The sequence below is a fragment of the Stegodyphus dumicola genome, chromosome 7 (genome assembly GCF_044657685.1).
Source record: "Stegodyphus dumicola isolate Sdum_Otavi_A_Nest chromosome 7, ASM4465768v1".
NCBI lineage: Eukaryota > Metazoa > Arthropoda > Arachnida > Araneae > Eresidae > Stegodyphus > Stegodyphus dumicola.
In genome coordinates, this window is record NC_140774.1 from 33,606,629 (window position 1) to 33,628,524 (window position 21,896).

At 31.1% G+C, this 21,896-nt stretch overlaps 1 protein-coding gene across 2 annotated transcripts in view; it reads left to right on the forward strand.

Moving 5' to 3' along the window:
* The first annotated feature begins 1,611 nt into the window (after positions 1-1,611).
* LOC118197507 (protein spaetzle 3-like) overlaps positions 1,612-21,896 on the forward strand; it is a 116,477-nt gene continuing 96,192 nt past the window's right edge. Inside the window, exon 1 of one of the 2 annotated variants that reach the window (XM_035369021.2) lies at positions 1,612-1,896. In XM_035369021.2, the coding sequence (XP_035224912.1) occupies positions 1,882-1,896 (15 nt within the window). In that variant the 5' untranslated portion in view covers positions 1,612-1,881. The remainder of the gene's footprint in view (positions 1,897-21,896) is intronic. The other variant, XM_035369022.2, reaches the window with a different exon arrangement.

A 21,896-nucleotide genomic window follows, 5' to 3' on the forward strand; every position in this document is an offset into this window, starting at 1 on the left:
GTTAGATAGTGAATATTCGGGTTTGTCCTACTATACCGAGGTGCGTTGGCTATCTTGCTCCAAGATTCTCAAACAATTCTGGGATTTGAAAGAAGAAATATGTCAGTTTATATAAACGAAAAATCAAGACGTAAGTTTGTTTTACGATCCAATATGAATACAAGATTTATCTTTCTTAGTTGATATAACCAAACACTTAACCGATTTAAATTTATCGTTACAAGGAAAAGATCATATCATTAGGAACATGTTTGACATAATTAAAGCATTCAAATGCCAACTAGTTCTTTGGGGAAAACAACTTAAAAATGAAGATTTGACGCACTTCCCGACGTGCAGCATGAATAAATCAAGTTTAGATGATAATTGTTCGTATCAAAAATACGCAGAAAAAATTGTAAATTTAACAACTGAATTTGAAACGAGGTTTAATGATTTTAGTTCCCTCGAAGACAAATTTTGTTTTTTGTTTTCTTCGATTTTCTCAGTAAGTATTGACTCAGTACCCAGCCATATGCAAATGGAGGTGATCGAGATTCAATGCAACTCAAATTTGAAAGCAAAATTCATTGAAGTGGGCGTGCCTGAATTTTACAAATATTTACCAGCCAGGTTTGAAAATACTCGAAAATTCGCATATGAAATTATTTCCATGTTCGGTAGCATTTATCGGTGCGAGCAGTTATTTTCAGTCATGAAAGGTAATAAGTCTCCTATTAGAAACCGTATTAATGATGCTCACCTTGTGTCAGCGTTGAAAGTTATCACTACAAACAAAATTTCTCCCGAAATAGGAAAGATAATAGCAGAGAAGAGATGTCAAGTATCAGGACGTAAACATTAAATTTTCTTGTTCTTTTCTATATAAATATATATATATATGTTTATTATTGTATTATTCGAAATAAATCTACGTTTCTATGAATATTGATTTTTTTTTTTTTTTTTTTTTTTTTTTTTTTTTTTTGCGGCCCGCCTTAAGTTAAACCTTGTTTGTTTGGCCCAAGTGTACCTATGAGTTTGACATCCCTGATGTAATACAATAAACATGTTTGTGCATTTTTAGCATTATATTAATTTTAATCATGGTTTACTATCTAAGTATCAATTAAATATTGCTGCCAAAGAATAAATTTGTGTTCTCGGGAGGAGGGGAGAATACTCGAATTTTTTTAATTGAAAATGTGAATAAAATTTACTTTGAACAGTACCTACTTTGGGGTAAAGTTATTTATTTGTCTTATCTACACGAATAGAGTTAGGCGGGAAAAACCCATTTAAACCAACCCGTATCCAAGGCGGGGCCAAAACCGCACTGACCGAGCAAAAGCTCAATCCCCCCTTTTTTCCGCTCTGCAACGCACACGAGCAGACGATCAAGCAAAAAATAAACAAATAGTTAAAGAAGAAAAAAAAGATCGTCCAGTTTTTTCCCACGCCACCCCTGCTTGCCCACCTTGAAGGCTAAAAAGTCCCGCCTAGTACACCCTCTACTGGAGGCTAGTCCGACGTTACAAAAAAAAATCGACGAATCAATACGCAGACGATTCTGCATTCTCTCCTCCTACTGGAGAAATAAAGAACTAAACAGCAGACGATGAAATGAGCTTCGAAGAGTTGGAGTTGTTTCACAAAAAAAATTTTTTATTTGTTTTTGTGTGTATGTGTTTTTCTTTTCTTTCGTCCCAGTGGTGCTGTTATTGCTCAGAAGCACCTGCTGAATATTTCATGCATGTTGTTGCATGGCTAACACTACGGACTCAGCCTTGAGTGAGAGTTAGAGTGAATTGGTGAGAGGTTGAAAAGTGAAAAGCGCGTGAAAGTGAGGCAGTGCGTGCGGTGGGGTGAAAAAAAGAAAAAGGAGTGCTTGGAAGTGAAACCATGATCGCCTTGCAGGTGAGTACCACGTGGTTTTTCTGGTACATTTTGCGATTTGGTTTTAAATTGTATTTCATTATTATATCGTTAATTGTGCATGTCGTTTCATCGATGTAAAGAATTTTTCTCATTCTTTCATCGACGTGGAACATTGCCAAAATGTGATTAAATAACTTTCAAACAAGAAATCATCTATTTAGAATCAATGCGAGATAAATGAGAAAATCGCAGTTGCCGTCATTATTCAAAAATTAAAATCAGTTGCATGATAAGTAATAGCAAAACCAAAAAATATATATATAAAGCGATTCTTTATAAAAATGAACGAAACATCGCAGGTTATACATAGACTGTATTGCCTTTAATATAAGCGACTTTTCCCCTTAAAAATATTCTTCTGTGCATTATATCTGTCTTATATAAGTAGTTCAAAATAATGAAAAAATAACTATTGAAGTAATTTATAATTTGTCCCTCATTTCTTATTTAAAAAAATTAGTTACTTTATTTCAAAATAAATTAGACAATTCCATTATTTTTAATAGTAAGATAGTCATCTTATATGTTGCGACTATGTTTCAATTCTTTTTTTGTAAAGTACTTTAAAAATTTCAAAACCCTTTTATTTCTAAATCTTATCTTATATCCGAGGCAAAAGATTAAAAGTGAATAATCTGAATATTTATTTTTAATAATTACCTCTGTGAGACTAACTTCTTTGTAAACAATTTTTCGTTTCAAAATATTTTAAATTCAAGATCATGTTATTTCTAAGACTGTCTTATGTTTAGGCCAAAATGGTAATTATTAAAAATAAACATTTTATTAAAAAAAGAACGAATATTTTACATTGCTTAATAAAATACCATTTTGTAAAGTTTGTAAAAAAATTTAAAATAATAATAGAAAAGATAGAATGAAAAGAAATCACACATTTACTGCTATTTAATTGTTGCAGTAAAGCATAAAATCAAGGAGAAAACAAATGTACACAAAGAAATAACGAGTTATAGCACTATGAAAATATATGCATAATTAAGAGCTTACCTTGCAAAATAGTGTTATTTTAAAGGGAGCTTTATATGCGTTTTAAAAAAAGTTTAAAATTAAATCGATTTCATACGTTTTATAAACAACTGAGTTTTATAACTGAGTTACATTTTGAAAAAGCATTTAAAACCTTGCATGAGAAGTAATAATAATTAACAGTTCCTTTAGTGGCTCATGATTCTCGGTTGTGGCTCATATTTGTTCACAGGTAAAAATCATTTTTAATTAGTACTATAATAGACTTATCCTAATGGCTAATTATAACGACTCAATTTTAATAACGACTTAGATAAAATTTGCCAAATCATTAAACAAACGTTTCAAAATATCCAAAGGAAATAAATTTACTCAACTTGTATATAAGAAATTGACATTTACAGATCAATCTCTTTACTTGAAACAAATGATTTCTGTTTCATTGAGTTGGATAATTGCCTCTTCCTGTAAATAATTCATTTTCATTTTATAGTAAACAACAGCAGCAAGAATGACTTAGGTACTATGCCAAGAAATTTAAAAGTATTTCTCCTGTAATATATAATCTTGGTAAAATCTAATTAGACAATCAAATGATTTGTTTCTTTAAGCATGCGATTTTATTGGAAATTTACTGACACATATTTAGCATTATCTTCGTACTATAAAAGTCCACAATATACATAATTCAAAATATAATTTAAATTAAAATCGTATTTGTACTGTAGCCCCGTTTTTCCTAAGATTTTTCACCTTATTCCAGGCATAAGGAGAAGATTTGATTTATGTGTAAACCTCGAAATACATTTTTGCTTTCGTTTTTTACAATAACTAAGCTCTAATTGAAAGATTATAAGTGAAACATTTGACTGAGTTCACATTACGTTTTCTAATCAATCAAAAGAGTTTTAATTACCTGATCTCCAAATTTCCGGATCTTCAATTATCCGAACTGTTCGTTTTTTATGCCACGGAATTTTATTACTGATTCTAATTTATTTGTTTTAAAAATGTAAAAAGACAATGCAATAGTGTATAGGTTTGAGAAGATGATGTATTAATTTAGACGAATATTTACCATATGTGGATCGTCTTGGAATTTTTCTATCATGCGTAGACTAAATTGTACACTTTATATAAAACTACTACGCTTTGTTTGCGATGCAAGACATCGCATAACCATAATTTTTAATGAATACAACATTAATAACGCAATGCTTTATAAATTGCAATTCAAACTATCTTTATGAACTTTCTTACTTTTGATTAGCACAAACCTCTGTGTATTTATTAATCACTTCATTTTCCTCAAAAAAATATGTGTATTTTTTCCCAAGTGAAACTGAAGTTGAACAAAAACTTATGAAATATAATTAACAATACTTAAAAAAGATACATGATGTAAAATAAACTAGCCAAGAGCAAGACGCAGCGTTACTTTATACGAGAATAACTAGCCTAGATATTAGAAATAAGCGATAGTTTTCCATATACTCTTATCAGTTTTCTCAAAAAAGAATAAACCCCTATGTTATGGAAGTATAAAATTTGCCACTAAATATCTCTGCAATAAAAATTCTCACAATGTTATAAACTGCGTTTAGACAGAGACAGCCGATAACATGTGAGAATATGTCAGTTGCTCTCTGTTTAGAATGGGAAGGGGGAAATGAGAAGAACAGCATTCCCCTTCTTATACAAGACAAACTGAAATTTTAAACTTCTTTGAAAAAAATTCAAAGTTACTCAAAATTTGGAGTTCTTTTTTGCTTAATATTTTGAACTCTGTATTACTACGTTTAGTTCTGCCTAAAACTTGAACTTCCTAGACGAAATTAATCAGCAGTTACATTGTAGAAATGAACCTTGTTCAATATACGATGTGTCCACAAAAGTCCTTACATGCCATTTATTTTTGCAACCTTGGTCATAGACATATATTGCCGATTGCAAAAGAGTTTTAAATAAAGAAAAACGTACGTTGTGGTATTCCAAAATTAAAAAACAAATGGATTCTGTAAAAATCTCGAAATTTTACGTTTTTACACTCCCCATTAACTAGAGTTATATTTGCTAAATGTTCATTCTTTTTCTTTTAAAAAAAGGAACGAAAGAAGAAACGAAAAGTTTGCCTCTCGTACGACAAAACTTTATGGAGGTATTTAAAAGTTTCAGATCATGTTAGGGGGTCGTACTCAAATTAAAGAAAGAAACTTTTGCGTTTGTACGTAATTGAAAATGAAATATCAGCTCAAAAAATGTTTTCGACCTTAACAAGTTAAATGACGAGCACTGCTGTGCATATTGTCTGGAAAACGTTTTACCAATATTTTTTTTTTCCTAACAGAAGCATTTGTTTACAGAACTTTATAGAAATCTCTTCTGAAATATGAGAGGCTTCAATATTGACATATAGCCAACTCGTAATACAATTTGTATAATACAAAAATAAATATAATTCTTTAATAAAATGTTTTCTGTGGTCATTAGATTATGATGCTAAAGTGATAAAAATTGCATAAAAATTTTAATAATGTATTTTTAACATTTAAAAAAACTTATAAATTATTTGTACCATAATTGTTTTAATATAAATTATATAAAAAATTATAAATTACTATTAAATCACAAAATAATATCACTGTATGACATTAAAGAGAAGAAAAAAATGATTCAACCTCTAATTCTTTTAATTCATTATTTAATAGACCTCTCAAGAGAAACCTAAAAATATCACGAAAGTTCCGAATTTTGAAATTAAATATCTCACTCAGTTTTATCGCACAGAGTTCCAATATTTTGTGTTTTATTATTTAAAATAATTATAACCATTTACTAAACATAACTACAGGGACCATGGGAACTCGCAATTTAAATCAACGTATTTTTAATAAAACTGATTTCTTAAATTAAAAAATGTTATAACACTTTAATTTCTGTCATGCAAAATATTTTTGCAATTAGAAGCACATGTTTACGATAAATGGTTGCTAAAATAAAGGCCATTTATATGGTATATAATATATACTGTAGGTCTTATGACATTGAATCGAGATAAAAAAAAGTTTTGCTTGAAGTTTAATTGATGTTGCTTTCGTCAAAAAGAGAATGAGATACATATAGAGAAAAAGAATCTACGCAGTATAAAATCTTGGGCAAGTCAATTTCGTCTTCGATGTACTTGCTGTGCAAAAAAATGTTATGTTAAAAAAATATTGCCTATGTCCTTAATTTCCTTAAAACTTTGAGTTTAGACATGCAGCTCCAGTTCAAATTTTAAAAAAATCGAAAGCTTTCAGATTTTATATTACGCCAAAAGGGGAGTTTTTTCATTTACATGTAAAATAATTTTGCAATTAGAAAGTTAGAACACATACACGATTCGAGAGCATTCGGACTAAAAATATTTAAAAACAGCATATCTTTAGAATTTCTGATAAACAATTTCGCAAGCTAAGTTAACGTTTTATAGAGATAATTGTTATCTCAAAGCAAACATTCCAGTTAGTATAGGGTTTAATTATGTTTTAATGCGGTAAAACAAACACGAAATTCCAAATTCGGACTTCCAGGGGCTCATATTCGGATGGAGGACTACGTCATTCAAAACTTGATGGCTCTACGTATCGTCATTTTTTCACAATGCGAGAAACATACATACATTCATACAGATTCTTTATTATTTAATTTCTTTAAATATAAAACAGGGCCGTAATATCTGGTGGCAACAATTTGAAAAGTGATATAACGTGTTGAGTGATTTAACGCAAAGTGCCGTTTCGAGACTGATAGTTCTTCTGGGCTAAAGCCCCTTTGGGCTAATAAGGCACACAATTTTATAAAAATGGTGGCGTATAAATTCCATAAATATAAAAGCTAGCATTTTACAGAGAAAGTTTTATCTAAAAGTAAGCATTCCAGTTAGCATAACGTTATGTTTTAATACAATAAATTGAATTTAAAAATCTCAGACATTTTCAGACAAAATTTATGAAAATATTCGTCATTGATTCTTCTAAGAACTAAATACAAATATAATAACAAGCAGCTTTTTAAGAGATTATCATAAAAGTTTGTTTGGTCGAATAATACGGACTTTCGGGCTATTGTATATAGATATTGAAAAATATAATTGTAAGAGTCATAAGAGCAGACATAATATCTGCATCTAGAGTGTTAACGTTAATATCAAATGAACCTTTTTTGCAACAATTTTGAATTATTTTAATTCAAGAACACTGGGTATCATATAAGAAATCAAGTTACAGAACATTTAAAAATTAAGTTACATTTACAAAATCTTTTCACCCCAGTGCTAAAGAGTCTTCAGAAAACTCTTTATTTTCTTTTGAAAAATTTTATATTTCGAATATATGCCTAAAATCAATAAGTACTTGGAGAAGCTAGTGGCAAATTCAGTACTGGTTTCGATGTAAATCTAAGTTTAGTAATAAAAATAATAATAAATGAAAGTGCAATTTATGCAATAAGTGACAGAAAGCTAAAAAACAGTTTTCAATAACTGCCATAATTTCAATATTCATCAGAAGCCTTGTTGAAGCCCTCTCAAAGGTATGTGACAATCCCTGTAAGTAACATGTAATTCTGAGAGTATAAATAGCATTGGTATTTAACACCACCTTTAAAAAAATGATCATATCTACAGATTATCTGGAACCGTGGGTCCTGGACAGGCTTTACGGTATTTAGCAACCAGTTAGTGTTTAAAGAGGTATTCAAATCTAATCGGTGAGTGACATTTCATTGACTCGTAACTTGGCTACGTGTCTCTAATAGGCAAAATTTAAATCAATTTATTAAAATTGAAATTTATAAGTAAATTCAAACATTGGAGTCTTAAGCGTAATTGATGATAAAGATAAGAGTATTAATATTTCAAAATTTAAAGAAAGAAGTTTCAAAGGTTATTTTTATTTTTGTAAAATCACCAATGTTTATGAAAACGAAAAGGAAGGTTGCTAATTTATATAAAAAAATTAATGATTAAGAAATCATTGGTAAATTTATTTAGGATGAAGTGCAGTCGCTTAATAATACAGAATATAAGAATTTATAAACTTCAGTAATAAACAAGCAAATCTTCAGCGATATATTTTCGTAACATACTGAAAAAAATTCAGTTTCAGTAACTTGTTCCATAAAACCATACGATTTAACAGTTTGTCAATGAAATTTGTAGTGTAAGGATATATGTTCAAAATGCCTGTAATGAATGGCTCAATATTCAAGACGGTGCTTAATAAGTACTGTTGAATTTTAGCATAAAAATGTTGTCTTTAACTAAGAGTTCCCTTTCGAACATTTGCACTAATTACTTCAAATTGTTACACTAAATTTTCTAAATTTCGTACTTTGCAAAGCAAATAAAACATAAATATATAAAACTGCGGGTTTTACTTTAGAATTTTATTATACAGGGTGTTTATAAAGTCCCGGACCCATTTTGATGTTTAATAACTCATAAAATAATGACGATATAAACAAACTTATGGCATTTATTGATGGAATAACTTATATATTTTCCTTTTCAGGTTTAAATATCTTAACTTTTGCAAATATCGTCTGCGCGTGTGGTTAAATTCAAATAATTTCATTTTCCAGTCTAAATATCTGTACTTTTCTAAATATAGTCTGCTTATTAATCGCATTTTTTCTCTTTTGTTTTTGGCATCTTTCTGGCATTGTTAATCGCCATAATGTGCGCATATGAGGATCTGAAAGCCTCCATGAATACCGTGAGGTACAAAGGGATTCCCCAAAGGTTAATGTGTGGTGTGGACTAATGCACGACCAAGTCATTGGGCCTTCCTTTTTTACAGAAAAGACGGTCTCATCAGTCGTATACTTAAACATGTTGGAAAACTTCGTATTTCCACAACTAGAAGAGCTTCAGCCACATGTCTTTTTGCAACAAGATGGTGCTGGCCACCCAGATCACCTGATATAACGTTGCTAGACTTTTTCCTTTGGGGATTTGTAAAGGACAACGTTTACAGGAGGAGAGTGTCGAACATTGATAACCTAAAAGTCAGAATTACAACCGCAATAGCCTCTGTGGATGCCGACATGCTTGCCGGTACCTGGCGTGAAACTGAATATCGACTTGATATTCTTCGTGCGACGAAGGGGGCACACGTGAAATTCATTGACAAGGGTCATGAAACTTTTTGCGTCTATCTAACCGTTTATGTTATTAATTTTAATCTATCTTTATTATTTTATGAGTTATTAAACATCAAAATGGGTCCGCGACTTTATAAACATCCTGTATTTTGGCCTAGTGTAAAAGAAATATAGTGCTAGGAAAGACGAAAATGGAATCCTGTGGATTAGGAAAAAAAAATATAATTACTACTTACGTTATCTATGTGAAAACTTTGGGTTATATATTACGATTGCTTATGATTGGAAAAAAAAAGTTAGACGTGATACATATGAATATGTATGATGTTCATTTATTGCTTAAAGCAAACTTCAAAAGCGTTTCGTGCAGAATTTTGTTATTTTTAACATAAAATTCAAATTTATTGAATAATAAAATTCGCTGCTAAACGACGATCTAAAAGTTATTCTATAACCAATTGCATAATACTGGCATTAGAAATGTCTTTCGTTACAATAACAGTGTAACTAAGTATGAAAATTATCAGTTCCCTGTGTTATAAATTATATTAGTTAAATATATTATTGAAGTAAAATACAGAAAAAAAAAATGCTGAAGAATATGTATAGAGTTAAATTTCTCTATTTGTTGCGTTCATTTATATTACAGTCTACGAATGCATTTCAATTTGCGAATTCAGATTTCTTCATCTACTACCCGCAAGTGGTGGAGTTTCAGTTTGCACGCACAAGTTGTATATGTTTTGTTAAGCTTTAATAAAATGGGTTATTTTAAACCTTCTTAAAATTCTGTTATACTTTCACAGACGGAGCGATAGCTCGCTGAGTAGGGTTAAAGAATTCAAGTTGAATTACGCAAGACAGACTTTACAACACTTTGAATGATGTAAATATGTATTGCTTGAAAATATTTTGTAATGCTTGAAACTTTGTAAGCAAAACTTTGAAATAGAATTACACATTTTTAATGCAATTCTAGCAATGATTTTCTCCCAAGGTTAATATTACTTTTGTGGAAAAACTCTCTTTAATAGCGTGGCAGAGAATGTAATATTGACTCATTATTCATCAACTGTTTCTAAATTTATCTCAGGGGAATAAGTATTAATATTTTATAGCAGAAATAAATACAATTATGTATCTAGCCTCCAGAAATGTGTCCGAGAAATTTTTTACTCCTAACGAATGATTAGCTCAGTATCGTATTGATCTGGACATATTATGATATCACATTATCATTAACATATGAAAATACTTTAATTGATGCTTTAATTTAAATAATTGCCACTTAGACAGACAAGCATAACACAATTACAATTAAAGCCCTTTTAAAAACAGAGACAATGCTATATTCATAATATGCTTTATGATGAATTTAGTTATGATTTAAATCATTTAAAATTTACAAGTAAACATGCATTTTGCAATTTTTAGAATACAGATAATTCTCAGAATAAATCAAAGCGATAAATAGGAGTAGGAGTTCATAAATATAAAATAATGAAATAAAGATAAACATTTGTGCAAAATTAAGTTAAAGAATGCAATGAGTGTTGTAGATTTTGAAAAGAATGTGTGCCCTGATGGGGCGTTGAGATGATATAACATAAATCTTTATTCCTAGTGCGAAATTTCGAGCGGTATCTATCGCACCGCGAGAGTGAAACTTTACGGCACGCGTTATATAGGGGCAGAGGATAAAATGGAGCAGCTACTTAAAGGAAGTACAACGAAGGATTCCCGAGCCCCTCCTTTGAGCAGCTGTTCCGTTTCCGACCACAGTACCATAAGTAAAAGGCATTTATCGGCAAGCTTTGCGTCTGTGTAATGATGCAAAATTGCTCGAAATTCGCATGAGAAATGACGATTTAAAGCTTTCGCTCCCTGCTCCACTTAAATTCACACACATTCCTTAGAAAATCTGCTGATTTTGTTCCCCCTACACTTTTATAAGATTGTCACCCCGCATAATTTTTCATCATAATCTTTCAAAACTTAATTCATATCGAATGTGCGGTCTTTCATTTCTTATAATTTAATTAACATTGAATTGGTAATTATGATAGAAGAAACTAACTTTCAGCCAGCTTCATTTATAAATAACAATGAGATGAGTAATGAAACGGTATAATTTTTGAAGTCCTGTCGGTAGGTTATTGTACTTTGTCTCCAGTAACAAAAATGGATTTCAGTAGAGAGGATCCCTTATTTTCATAACCAGAAATTTGCATATATAGCCACGACAACATATGCATACGCAAATTTCAGTGTAAAATAGTTATCTATGCCATTATCTGATGATGTAAAAAATAAAAAGGAAGGTTAAAGAATTATTATCAGCAGGAAATATATACATTTTTCTATGCCAGCGCTAATTGAATACTCAAAGGTCGCTACTTCCTACAGTCTACAGTGGTCTATTTTATGTACTTTAAATGTATCTCAGTAAAATTTATTATATATTTTAAATTATTTTCACTGGGTTTTCTAAATATGGAAAGCGAATCCTTTGAGGTCTATGAATTTGAATACTCTCTATGTTCACAGTTTCCTCAGCATACAGTTCAGAAAATTTCAGGCATAACTCAAAGTTTTTGTTACCACCTTTAATAAAGTTTAGCAAATGAAATAGTATTGTTTACTTCAAAATATTTTAATTGTGCTTCTAAAAGCTTCTGAATTCTATTTTTCTTCAATTGACAAGTTTAAAAACCTATATGTTTACGTACAAAAGATTGCTAAGAGAGCTAAAGCTCACATTTAAACATTAAAGAGTACCAAAGACATTAATAAGTATAAATTTATTTTTACTGAAATTTGGTTGCAAATTAACTTAAAAAGAGGATCCATAAATAACTGCCGTTGCATGTTTACAAAATTAGCTTTAAAAGATATTTAGCAGAGAATCAAGTTAAATTAATCAAAAGACAATTCTGCAGACATAATTCTACATTCCATAAAATCACATACCTACTCTGTTTTACTCACCACGTGAATGCATTAAAATCCCCGAAATCAATCATTCAGAAGGTTTATTGCTGGTGAAAACTAGATCACCTAAAGCACACTAAAATCTGGTAGCACTAACTTAAAACATGCAACAGAAAATAACTATATATATTACATTTACAGTAAATAAAGCATGTTACCAGTGACTACAGTAATCAGGAACGTGATTGAAAAATAAATATCTTTAAATATTTTGAGTCATAATGCATGAAACTTCGAGCGCTCAGTAAATGCAATTTGTAACTTACAGCCAAAGTTCGGGACAATTTTTAAATAAACAGAATAACTCTAAACATTAAAAATAACTTTAGATATGTAGCTTAAAACATCTGAACACCAAGAAAGATTGATAGTTAATGAGCATTTCATTTCCATTTAATTTTTAAAGACTGTGTTTAAAACTTTCAATAGAACAAAGTTCCTAGCTTAAACTTTGAATACTTAAGCAACTATGTATATAAATAATGATATTTTGAGAAGCCGAATAAATAAAGTTTACGGTTCTCTTTGCGGCTCACTTCTTGAATAATGACATAAGATTAAAAATAAAAGATATCTCTTTTCTATCAGTTTCTGTTCAGTTGATAAACAGAAATTTTCCTTTAACATCTTGAAATCAGGAAATATCGAGCTATAGCAACTCCTAAAATAGCATCATTGTGCCATCAGTCATTAAAATGATACAGCTCCAATTAATGAATGCGAAGTTAGAAGGGCAATTCCAGCATGCATTAAATGCGACTTGCTTTTACATAGAAAGGAAGCTTCTGTAAATTGCTCTCTTGACAGCCTGGTCTTTAAGAACTTGATTCTAAATACAACAGTGATATTTTTCTTTTATTACCACTTCTAAGCTTTAACTGCAAAACCAATATCCGCATCATTTCATTCACCTCTCCGACCACAACAATTATATATCAACTGCCTTGGAACCGCAGTATTTATTCCGTTTTCTCATCCTCCTTTTGTTGAAGATGCCATTTTCCGGAAGTGTATAACCTCGAAAGTGGTCAAAGTGAGTGGGAGTGCTTCATAATCGCTTCTAAATCGACCACATACCGATTTCTGATCCGCATTGTTAGCTTTCAGATAAACCGCAGTGTCCGTGTTAGATACCATAGCCCATGAAAGGAAGACGTTTAGCACCTTCATGCCAAATTAAGCCGCAATACTTTGATCCAGTGATACCGAGTGGTTTCTGCACTGAGATGCTTGAGCAACTTTCATTCGAAGAGAATGAACGAAATTCGAGTCTCATAGAATAATAGTAAAGTTTTTCGCTTATGAATGAACTGTTTTTTTTAATCTTTATTAGTCCAAAAGTACTTTGTCCCTGAGGGACTATTGTTTTCGTTTTGCGTTTTTGCTTCGAATCACTCTGAATCATCGTTTCACTTTTCAAACTGTTGCCGCCAAGTATTATCGCTCCATATTATATTTGGAGAAATTAAATAATGAAGAATCTGCATAAATGTATGTATGTTTCTCGCACTTCGATAAAACAACGGTACCTAGAGCCATCCAATTTTGAATGACGTAATCCTACTGCGTATATGGGCATCTGGAACCCAAATTTGAAATTTTGAATTTGTTTTATTATCAATTTCATATTTTATAAAACTTTAATGAATTTTTGATTAACAAACTAAAGGATTTCAAAGCGAGCAATGGCAACGTTGTGCAGAAAAAACATTTTTATCTCCAGCGCGCGAGACTCTGTACCGAAAATTCTGAAGATATGCTCAGTTTAAAACTATTTTGCGATATTGCTCTTGAACTGAATTTTATAGTTTTAGTGCAAAGAACGTAATATTTAATAAGTAAAGGTAACAGACAAAATGTTAAAAAAACGCCCTTTTGGACGTAATTTAAAATCTAAAATCTTTCAGATTTTTTTTAAAATTTTATTTATTTATTTATTCATTTATTTTTAGTTTGTAATTTATTTGTATAAGTTTCTTCCTTTTTCAAGGACGTTTTTTTTTTCTTTTCCGTAGCGTATATTCTGGGAATTTATTGAAACTGTCAGATTTACTATTAACCATGAAAATTTTTTATCCTTCCTTCTGTTGCTAAAATTTGCCTTTTCTTTCTTTGTTTTATATACATACAATAAATTCTTGCCGAACGCGGATTTGTACATCGCAATTTCACTTATCCGCGTTATCTTAATTGCTTTATTTAATTTATCCAATGCTAGAATTTCATTAGTACGTGGTGTAGCATTCTTTCATCGATAGTGACGGCTTGCTGGTCTCAGCTTTGGCCAGCAAATATCAACATCTTTAAAGGAATCTCATCGATTGAAATTGAACCCAAAGAAATCGTACAAATTGCAAAAGCAAAGGGCGGTGAAGGATTTTCAAGTATGGAAGAAAGATAAGTGAATGTATTAATCGAGAAATGACAAACAGAGAACTGGATCATTTTATAAACTAGCGTACAGTGACAGCAGGTACAATATAGAAGATAAAGCGCCTCTAACTTGGAAAAGTTAAATAAATTTTTAAAAAAGGCACAAGAACTGTCTGATTTTTGTATTGGAGTTTCACCCAAATGAATATAGAAGATTACACGTAGGCACTCAAACATCTTCGCTTTTTACCACGAAACTTTGAAAGAGTTGTGTTAGTCATTGTCCCAAGCAAAATTCAACAACATTTTTGAAAAGAATAATTGATTGAATAATTGTTTTGTCTTTTTTTTACTTTTAAATTATTTTAGCAGTATTTAGGTTATAAGGTATTTTCTCCCTCCTTCCTGCATGCCTTCGTGGTGTAACGGTAGTACACTCGGCGCTTATTCGAGAGGCCCACGTTCGAGACCCGAGGACAGAATTTCCCATTTTTCATGTCTTCAGCATCAAAATAACCTAATGACTCTATAAAGTTTGTTAAAATTACACGTACTTTCTTAATATGAATTAGACTCAACACTTTTTTTTTTTTTTTTTCATAGAAAGCTAATTTTAAGAAACGCAATTTTCCTGCACGCATAGTGTGTTAATGACGTAGCCCCGCGTTCGCAAGGATTTACTGTATAGCGTACTAGGAAACATTCAAAGCTTTTTAAAAGTTATATGTGTAAGTGTATATATTATTTGTAATGTTACGTATTATATATATAACGTATAAACTTTATGTATTAAATGTGTAGTGTATAAGCTTTTGTATATGTGTATGTGGTTACAAGAATTTACTGTATAGAAAATGTACTAAGACAGATTCAAAAACGTTTTCTATAAGTTAAACAGCAATAAAATTATACATATAAATGCTATATTATATATGACGACATTTTGAGCTTATAGTAGATGCTGATAGCCGGATGATTACAAGGAAGATATAATCATGGCCAGTTGAAACAATTCCTTAATCTCGCATAACATTCTTAAAAATATAAAGGGTGTTCATAATTTAATCACCATATAACAAAATTAAGTTAAAAAATAATTTTATGAAGTAACAGGCTATAATGTAAATCGATATAGTCTTTATTTCAAGGAATTTCATTTGTTCTAATTTTTGGAAATGGTAAAAGGAACTAGTTTGTTTACATACAAAATGGCGTCTATTGAAAAGGCAGTGTGCGCTCTCTGATTATGAGAAACAAAATCTCCGTTTCTCATAATCAGAGAACAGAGATTATGAGAAACGAAATGAAGTGATTCGATACAATTTTAATAAACTTCCATCAACGGAACAATCAATTAAATGTTGGTTAAAGCAGTTTCGAGAGAACGAACATGTTTTGCATAAAGGAAGTGCAGGTAGGCTAAAGTCAGTGATGAAAATGTCTCTGCTATTCTAGGTGGGTTTGTATGCAGTCCCAGTAAATCCATTTGCCTTGTCAGCCTATAAGCAGGAATTCCCACGTCTATTGTTCACAATGTTGTTTGTGAACGGCTCAAACTGACTGCGTGTAAACTGCAGATTTATCAACAAATCAAACCTAACGATCAGTTGTTTTGTAAGGACTTTTCTCTAGACATTCTTGACTGTATCAGTAATGATGATCAGTTTCTTCAGAAATTCGTATTCAGTGATGAAGCAATATTTCATATTTACTCGATATAACTCCAAAATTTGGGTGTCAGTAAACCCGCATTTTGTAAGAGAAATTGAGTGAGGTAGCCGTTTGATGCGCACTAGCTCATAGCAAAGTGATTGTCCCCTTCTTTTCTTGGAGTCATCAATTAATTAAGATGATTACTTCGATATACTGAGATTGTTTTCGATATCGCAATTAGAAGAAATGCAGTCAAACATTTATTATCGACCTGCTTTGGCTACACATATGTATGTGTTCCTTGATGAAATATTCCCAGATCGTTAGATTGGTCGAGTTGGACCAATTTCATGGACGCCCAGCTTTCTTGACGTCACACTGCTTGACTTCCTTTTTCTGAGGATAGCTGAAGAACAGAGTTTATGCTGCAGACATTGGCAGCATCGAAGAATCAAAAACTGAATCACCATAGTGAGTTACTGAAAGAGTTACTGTAACTCTGGAGCAATTTATGGTGCTCATGTTGATGTATATTATTATAAAAATTTTTAAACTGCTAAATAAAATTCAGTCAGTTGTTTTTCTCTATCATTTATTCTATATTATTTAAAACATATCTTTATCCGATGATTAAATTATGGACTCCCTGTAGATTTCTAAGCTGGCTTAAGATTTGGACCGGATATTGCATAATTCTTAACTCACGTTCATACACTCCTATAATAACAATAGATGGTAAAAATATATACGCCAGACAAGACGTACATAGCCAAATATAAGAAGATTATACTATTTATATTAGTTTAAAAATAACAAAATTGCTTCATTCATATGGCATATGTCTTTATTATTATTGGTTTAGTTAAAGTTTCAATTTAAATATAATTAGATAGTAAAAATTTCAATTTAACTATGATTGGATAAAACAAATGTACCTTAACTTTTGCCCTTATGTCTATGCACGTTGTACTAAGGTTACATAAGAATAATGGCAAGAATTAAGTTTGAAATGCCACACTTCGGATAATTTTATTATATGAATATTACTGATTTGGGAATAAAGTTAGATGCAGCCAAATTAGAAAGGAGACTTGTTAAACTCAATGTAATTTTTCTTTAACTTTATGTTAAATTTTATAATAATTTCTCATTGAAGTTAAAATTTAATTTTATATGCATACGTGTACATAATGTGATTGTTGTTTCGAAAGAAATCATAATAGCAAAAGTATGCAGAAACTTTTAAGTTGATAAATACATTTTCACAGTTTGAAAAACTTTCATTTCTAAAAATTTTCAAGGCGGAAAGATCTGTAATGACCTTACTTTATAGTTTAAAGCGAGGAGTAACTTCTGGACTTTCAAACAAAGTGCCATACTGGTAGTATGAAAATTATTCATACTACCAGTATGGCACTCAGGTCATTAATAAGTGTCGATATACCCATACTACCATAAATAAATATTGATTCAAACATCAAATATATGGATTTTATTAAGTTTTATTAAGAAGAATTCAACAAATAAAAGATTTATTGTAATAAAGCAAATAAGAAAAACATCGACATTTACTTTTTACTTCCTTATATCAAGTATGGAAAGTACTGTGATCCGCGAAACTTTCAGGTATATTTCAACGAAAATATTCATTTTGACCTTTCCAAATTCTATTTGAACTTATTAAGATAAAATAACAAGCCGAACAAGTATTAATTTAGAATTCAAACAGCAAAAATCAGCGTTATAAAAATAAAAATAATACTATTAAAATTTGATATAAAAATAATACTATTAAAAATTTGATGTAAAAATTTGGAAGAGGAATAAAATTACCACATTGGGGCAAGTAACAAATTAGGTAGTTTTCCCTCAACATGGAATATAAGCTTTTATTAGTCCAAAGAGGCAATTAATTTCGGAAGGACTATTAATTTCGTTTTGGCATTTCGTGTTGGTTTACTATAAACGTCGGTTCACTTTTCAAATTGATGCCACCAAATAATATCGCCCTGTATTATATTTAAAGAAATTAAATAATGAAGAATCAGCGTAAATGTATGCATATTTCACGCATTGTGATAAAACAACGTTACTTAGAGCCACCCAATTTTGAATAATGTAATACTCCTGCGAATATGGGCATCTCGAAGCGCAAATTTGAAATTTGGAATTTCTTTTATTATCGATTTCATATTTTGTAAAACTTTAACGAATTTTTGATTAACAAACTCAAGGATTTCAAATCGAGCTATAGCAACGTTGTACAGAAAAAACATTTTTATCTCTAGCGCGTAAGACTGTGAATCGGAAATTCTAAAGATACGCTCATTTTAAAATTATTTTACGATATTGCTGTTGAACTGAATTTTAAGTGCGAAGAACATGATATTTAATAAATAAAGGTAACACAAAAAACGTTAAAAAACGCTCCTTTCGACATAATTTAAAATCTGAAACATTTCGGATTTAAAAAAAAAAAAAATTTTATTACTTATTATTATTTTAGTCATTAGTTCCAGCGTTAGCAGTGACATCTGCAATTAATACGATTCAGAAAGGTTGACTATATATTAATTTACTAGGAAAAGCTTCCAGAAGCCAGAAACCAAAAACACGGAGCGAATTTCTGAGGCCATAACAATAACTTTAACCATTTAAATCTGTGTTTGTGGAGCAATGATTTTTCACACAGCTTGAGACAATGCAAAACCTGCGAATCACATTCGATGCACAAAGCTCCGAAAAGTAAAGCCGCTGTGAATTATCGAAGATGCAGAAGGCAGTTAAGGTGTTGAAGCATGTAATTATCAATTATCTCTAATTTCTGTTTTAAACGAAAACATTCGTTCAATTTCACCTCAAACTGGCCATTTAAGTATCTTCTTCATAGATCACGTTCATGCATGTGATCATATGTACAATTCCTTAATTTTCTTACAAATTTCTTATTTCGGTTATATATGGTGCTCAGTACATCTTCAGACTTGCGATACAATGGCAAACATCTACCCTTGACTCCAATTTTAATTAAAGTTCCTTACGATTTTTGTGAATATTTTCATCTCAAGAAAACAGCATCCAAAGTACTAGTTATAATCTTCTTGCATTATATTCGGCGTCAAAGACGCTTTCGTGTGCGGCATGGCGTCAGTGTTACGTTTGTGGTATGTACCCTCTTCCTGCACCAATTATGGAGAGGACAGTTCGTGCACGAGATTCTCCAACCTCTCAAACACGAAATTTAGCTTAAAACGAGTAGAATAAGGCAGGAGGGTGTAATGTTTTCTCAGGAAAAAAGGAGAGAATGCCCGCGTTGTAATTATGGCACAAAGAGGCCGCTAAGCAAGTAGTATTCCCCCCTCTCCTTTGCGGAGAGTGTGGTTGTAATTCTCATTTGTTTTTGGCAAATTTGACAGGAAGTGTTTTTGTTGCGTTTTGTTCTTTTAGCGCTTTCAACACGTAAAGTAAAAACACGGTAGTTAATTGTAGGCAGTCTACTATGTTTTCTTTTTCTCAGAGTATACGTGTCTGGATTTTCCTGTCATTTAAATAAGGAAAATAGTTTTTATTTTATTTATTTCTTTTTTAAATATTTTTGAATGTAACATAAATAGCTTAGCTTAAGAAATTTGTCAAAGTTAAGTATGTGAGGGTACAAAGCTTTATATAATGAAACAAATTATAAAAAGAAGGGTGATTTCAGTAATGCAAGATGCTAAACCTTCAGCTTAAATGTATAAAAGAATTCTTCTAGACGACTGTGTGAAGTTATTTAAAGTAGTATGGTCAGATCTAAACATGCATATCGATCTAAATATAACCTGAAAAGTTCGTTAATGCTTTCTTTATATGTGATACGAATATAAGAACCTTAACCTGTCTTTCATTATAGCATCGTCTCTTAGCCAGATAGCCCTCATGTATTACGTAAAAACCAGCTATTTGTTAACATTTCATTTTCCTTCATATTTCATAACATGGTAAAATACAGGCAGTTTCGAGTTACTGTGTGTTTCCTTCCAATCCACCACAATAATGTGAATATCGCAATACAAAGTGTTACGGGACTCTTTTTTTAAAATTTTCCAATGTGAAAATTTTTATAAAGCAATAAAGATTCGAAATATTACTCCAGTGGGAGGGCTCTCACTGGAGTAATATTTCGAGTTCATTTCTAGTATTTTTGGGATGTTTATAATTCGCTTAAGCGTCGCATAGGAAATACTTAATTTATTGTCTGTATAGTGTTCACTGCATCGCTTTGCGTATGATTAATAACTTTAACTTTTTGATTTTAAAATGTAAAACGAGTGACTTTCCTTTCATTCGCGACAATTCATGGCTATTAATTAACGGTCACAATAATACAATGGTCTTAATTTCAATGTAACATTAAAAAATCAATCAAATTTATCTTGTGAAAAATTTGAAATGCTAAAAGAGTAACAGTCTGCGAAGTGATCCGCGGAAATCTGCGTATAGCGAGGCCTTCAATAATGAAGTAATTTCTTTATTAAATTAATATACAGGTCTTCCACGTGAGTTTGTAGAGACATAAGGTATTTTTTGGAAGCAGGCAAGATGATAAATGAGCAATCGCCTTCGCCGGGAATCGAACCACGGACCTCTGGAATACGGGCCCAGCGTGCAGAACCACTACACCACGAAGGAACGCTAGGAAAGCGGGAGAAATATAAAAAATATATGTAAATGATATCGCAACAAAAACTATACTTGGCTTTAGTCGCTGAACGCTGATTGTTCGGTCCGACGTTTGAATCTTGCGAACAGGCTGTCTGCATGGGTATTTTTGTGGTTTTCCTCATGTGTAACGTGTATACCAATCAGTTTCCCTTAGAAAGTCCTCCACGAAGATAACCCTCCTCTCAGGCAAATAGCCTCGAGTGCTTTGCTATAATCAAAAAAAGCAAACTACTTGGCTTTACCATTTTAAATAACTCATTTTTAAATATAAGATTATAGTTGTATACCTTCAGTTTCTGGGTAAGTAATTCTTAAACTATCGTAATACCTAGGCTTAAATTTAGGCTAATCTAGGCTTAAATTTCGGAAATAAGTTTAAGCCTAGGTATCGTAATACCTAGGCTTAAATTTATTTCCGATGTTAAACTTAAATCTTTATACTAAAATGAGACTGCAATTTCTTTACAATCTTACTATTTTTACATTTAAAAATTTTAATATATATTTTATGTTTTTCAATTTTATTAATAAACTAATCGAAGGGTTAAACTATAACCTAAAGTTTCCAGAGTGTAGTTTTTTTCACCATTATATTATTCTCTTCTTCTATTCTCCTTTCGCTTCGGTTTTTTCCCTTTCACAATAATTAAATATGCACCTATGAGTCGCGATAACTCGCAAATGGATGTGTACGGATCGCAATGTTAAAATGGTCAGGAAGCATTGCTTTTAAATAGCTCAAGTTAACTTCCAAATTTTACAGTCTTCCGTTTCATATATAACAACATTTTGCCATTGACTGCCATTTTTTACCATTTACTCCATTCCGAATATATTGTTATCATTAATGATTCTGATGAAAAATTATTCAAATGCTTTATCCCTCTCGTTGAGTACAAGAAACAGATATATGTTTATTGCTGCTAGTTCCAATGTTAATTATTACAGAGCGTGCGACAGTAACTAAGCAACTGAAGTCAGATGCTCTCTCTTCGACCTTTTATAGTTCACAACCGGTCGCGAGAAATTTTTAGTACTTTCTGCTTCTCGAGATTTCACGAAAGCAATAAGAAAATGGAATTACGGTTTCAGCTAACATAGTGGTCAATTATCGTTATTCAGTTTCA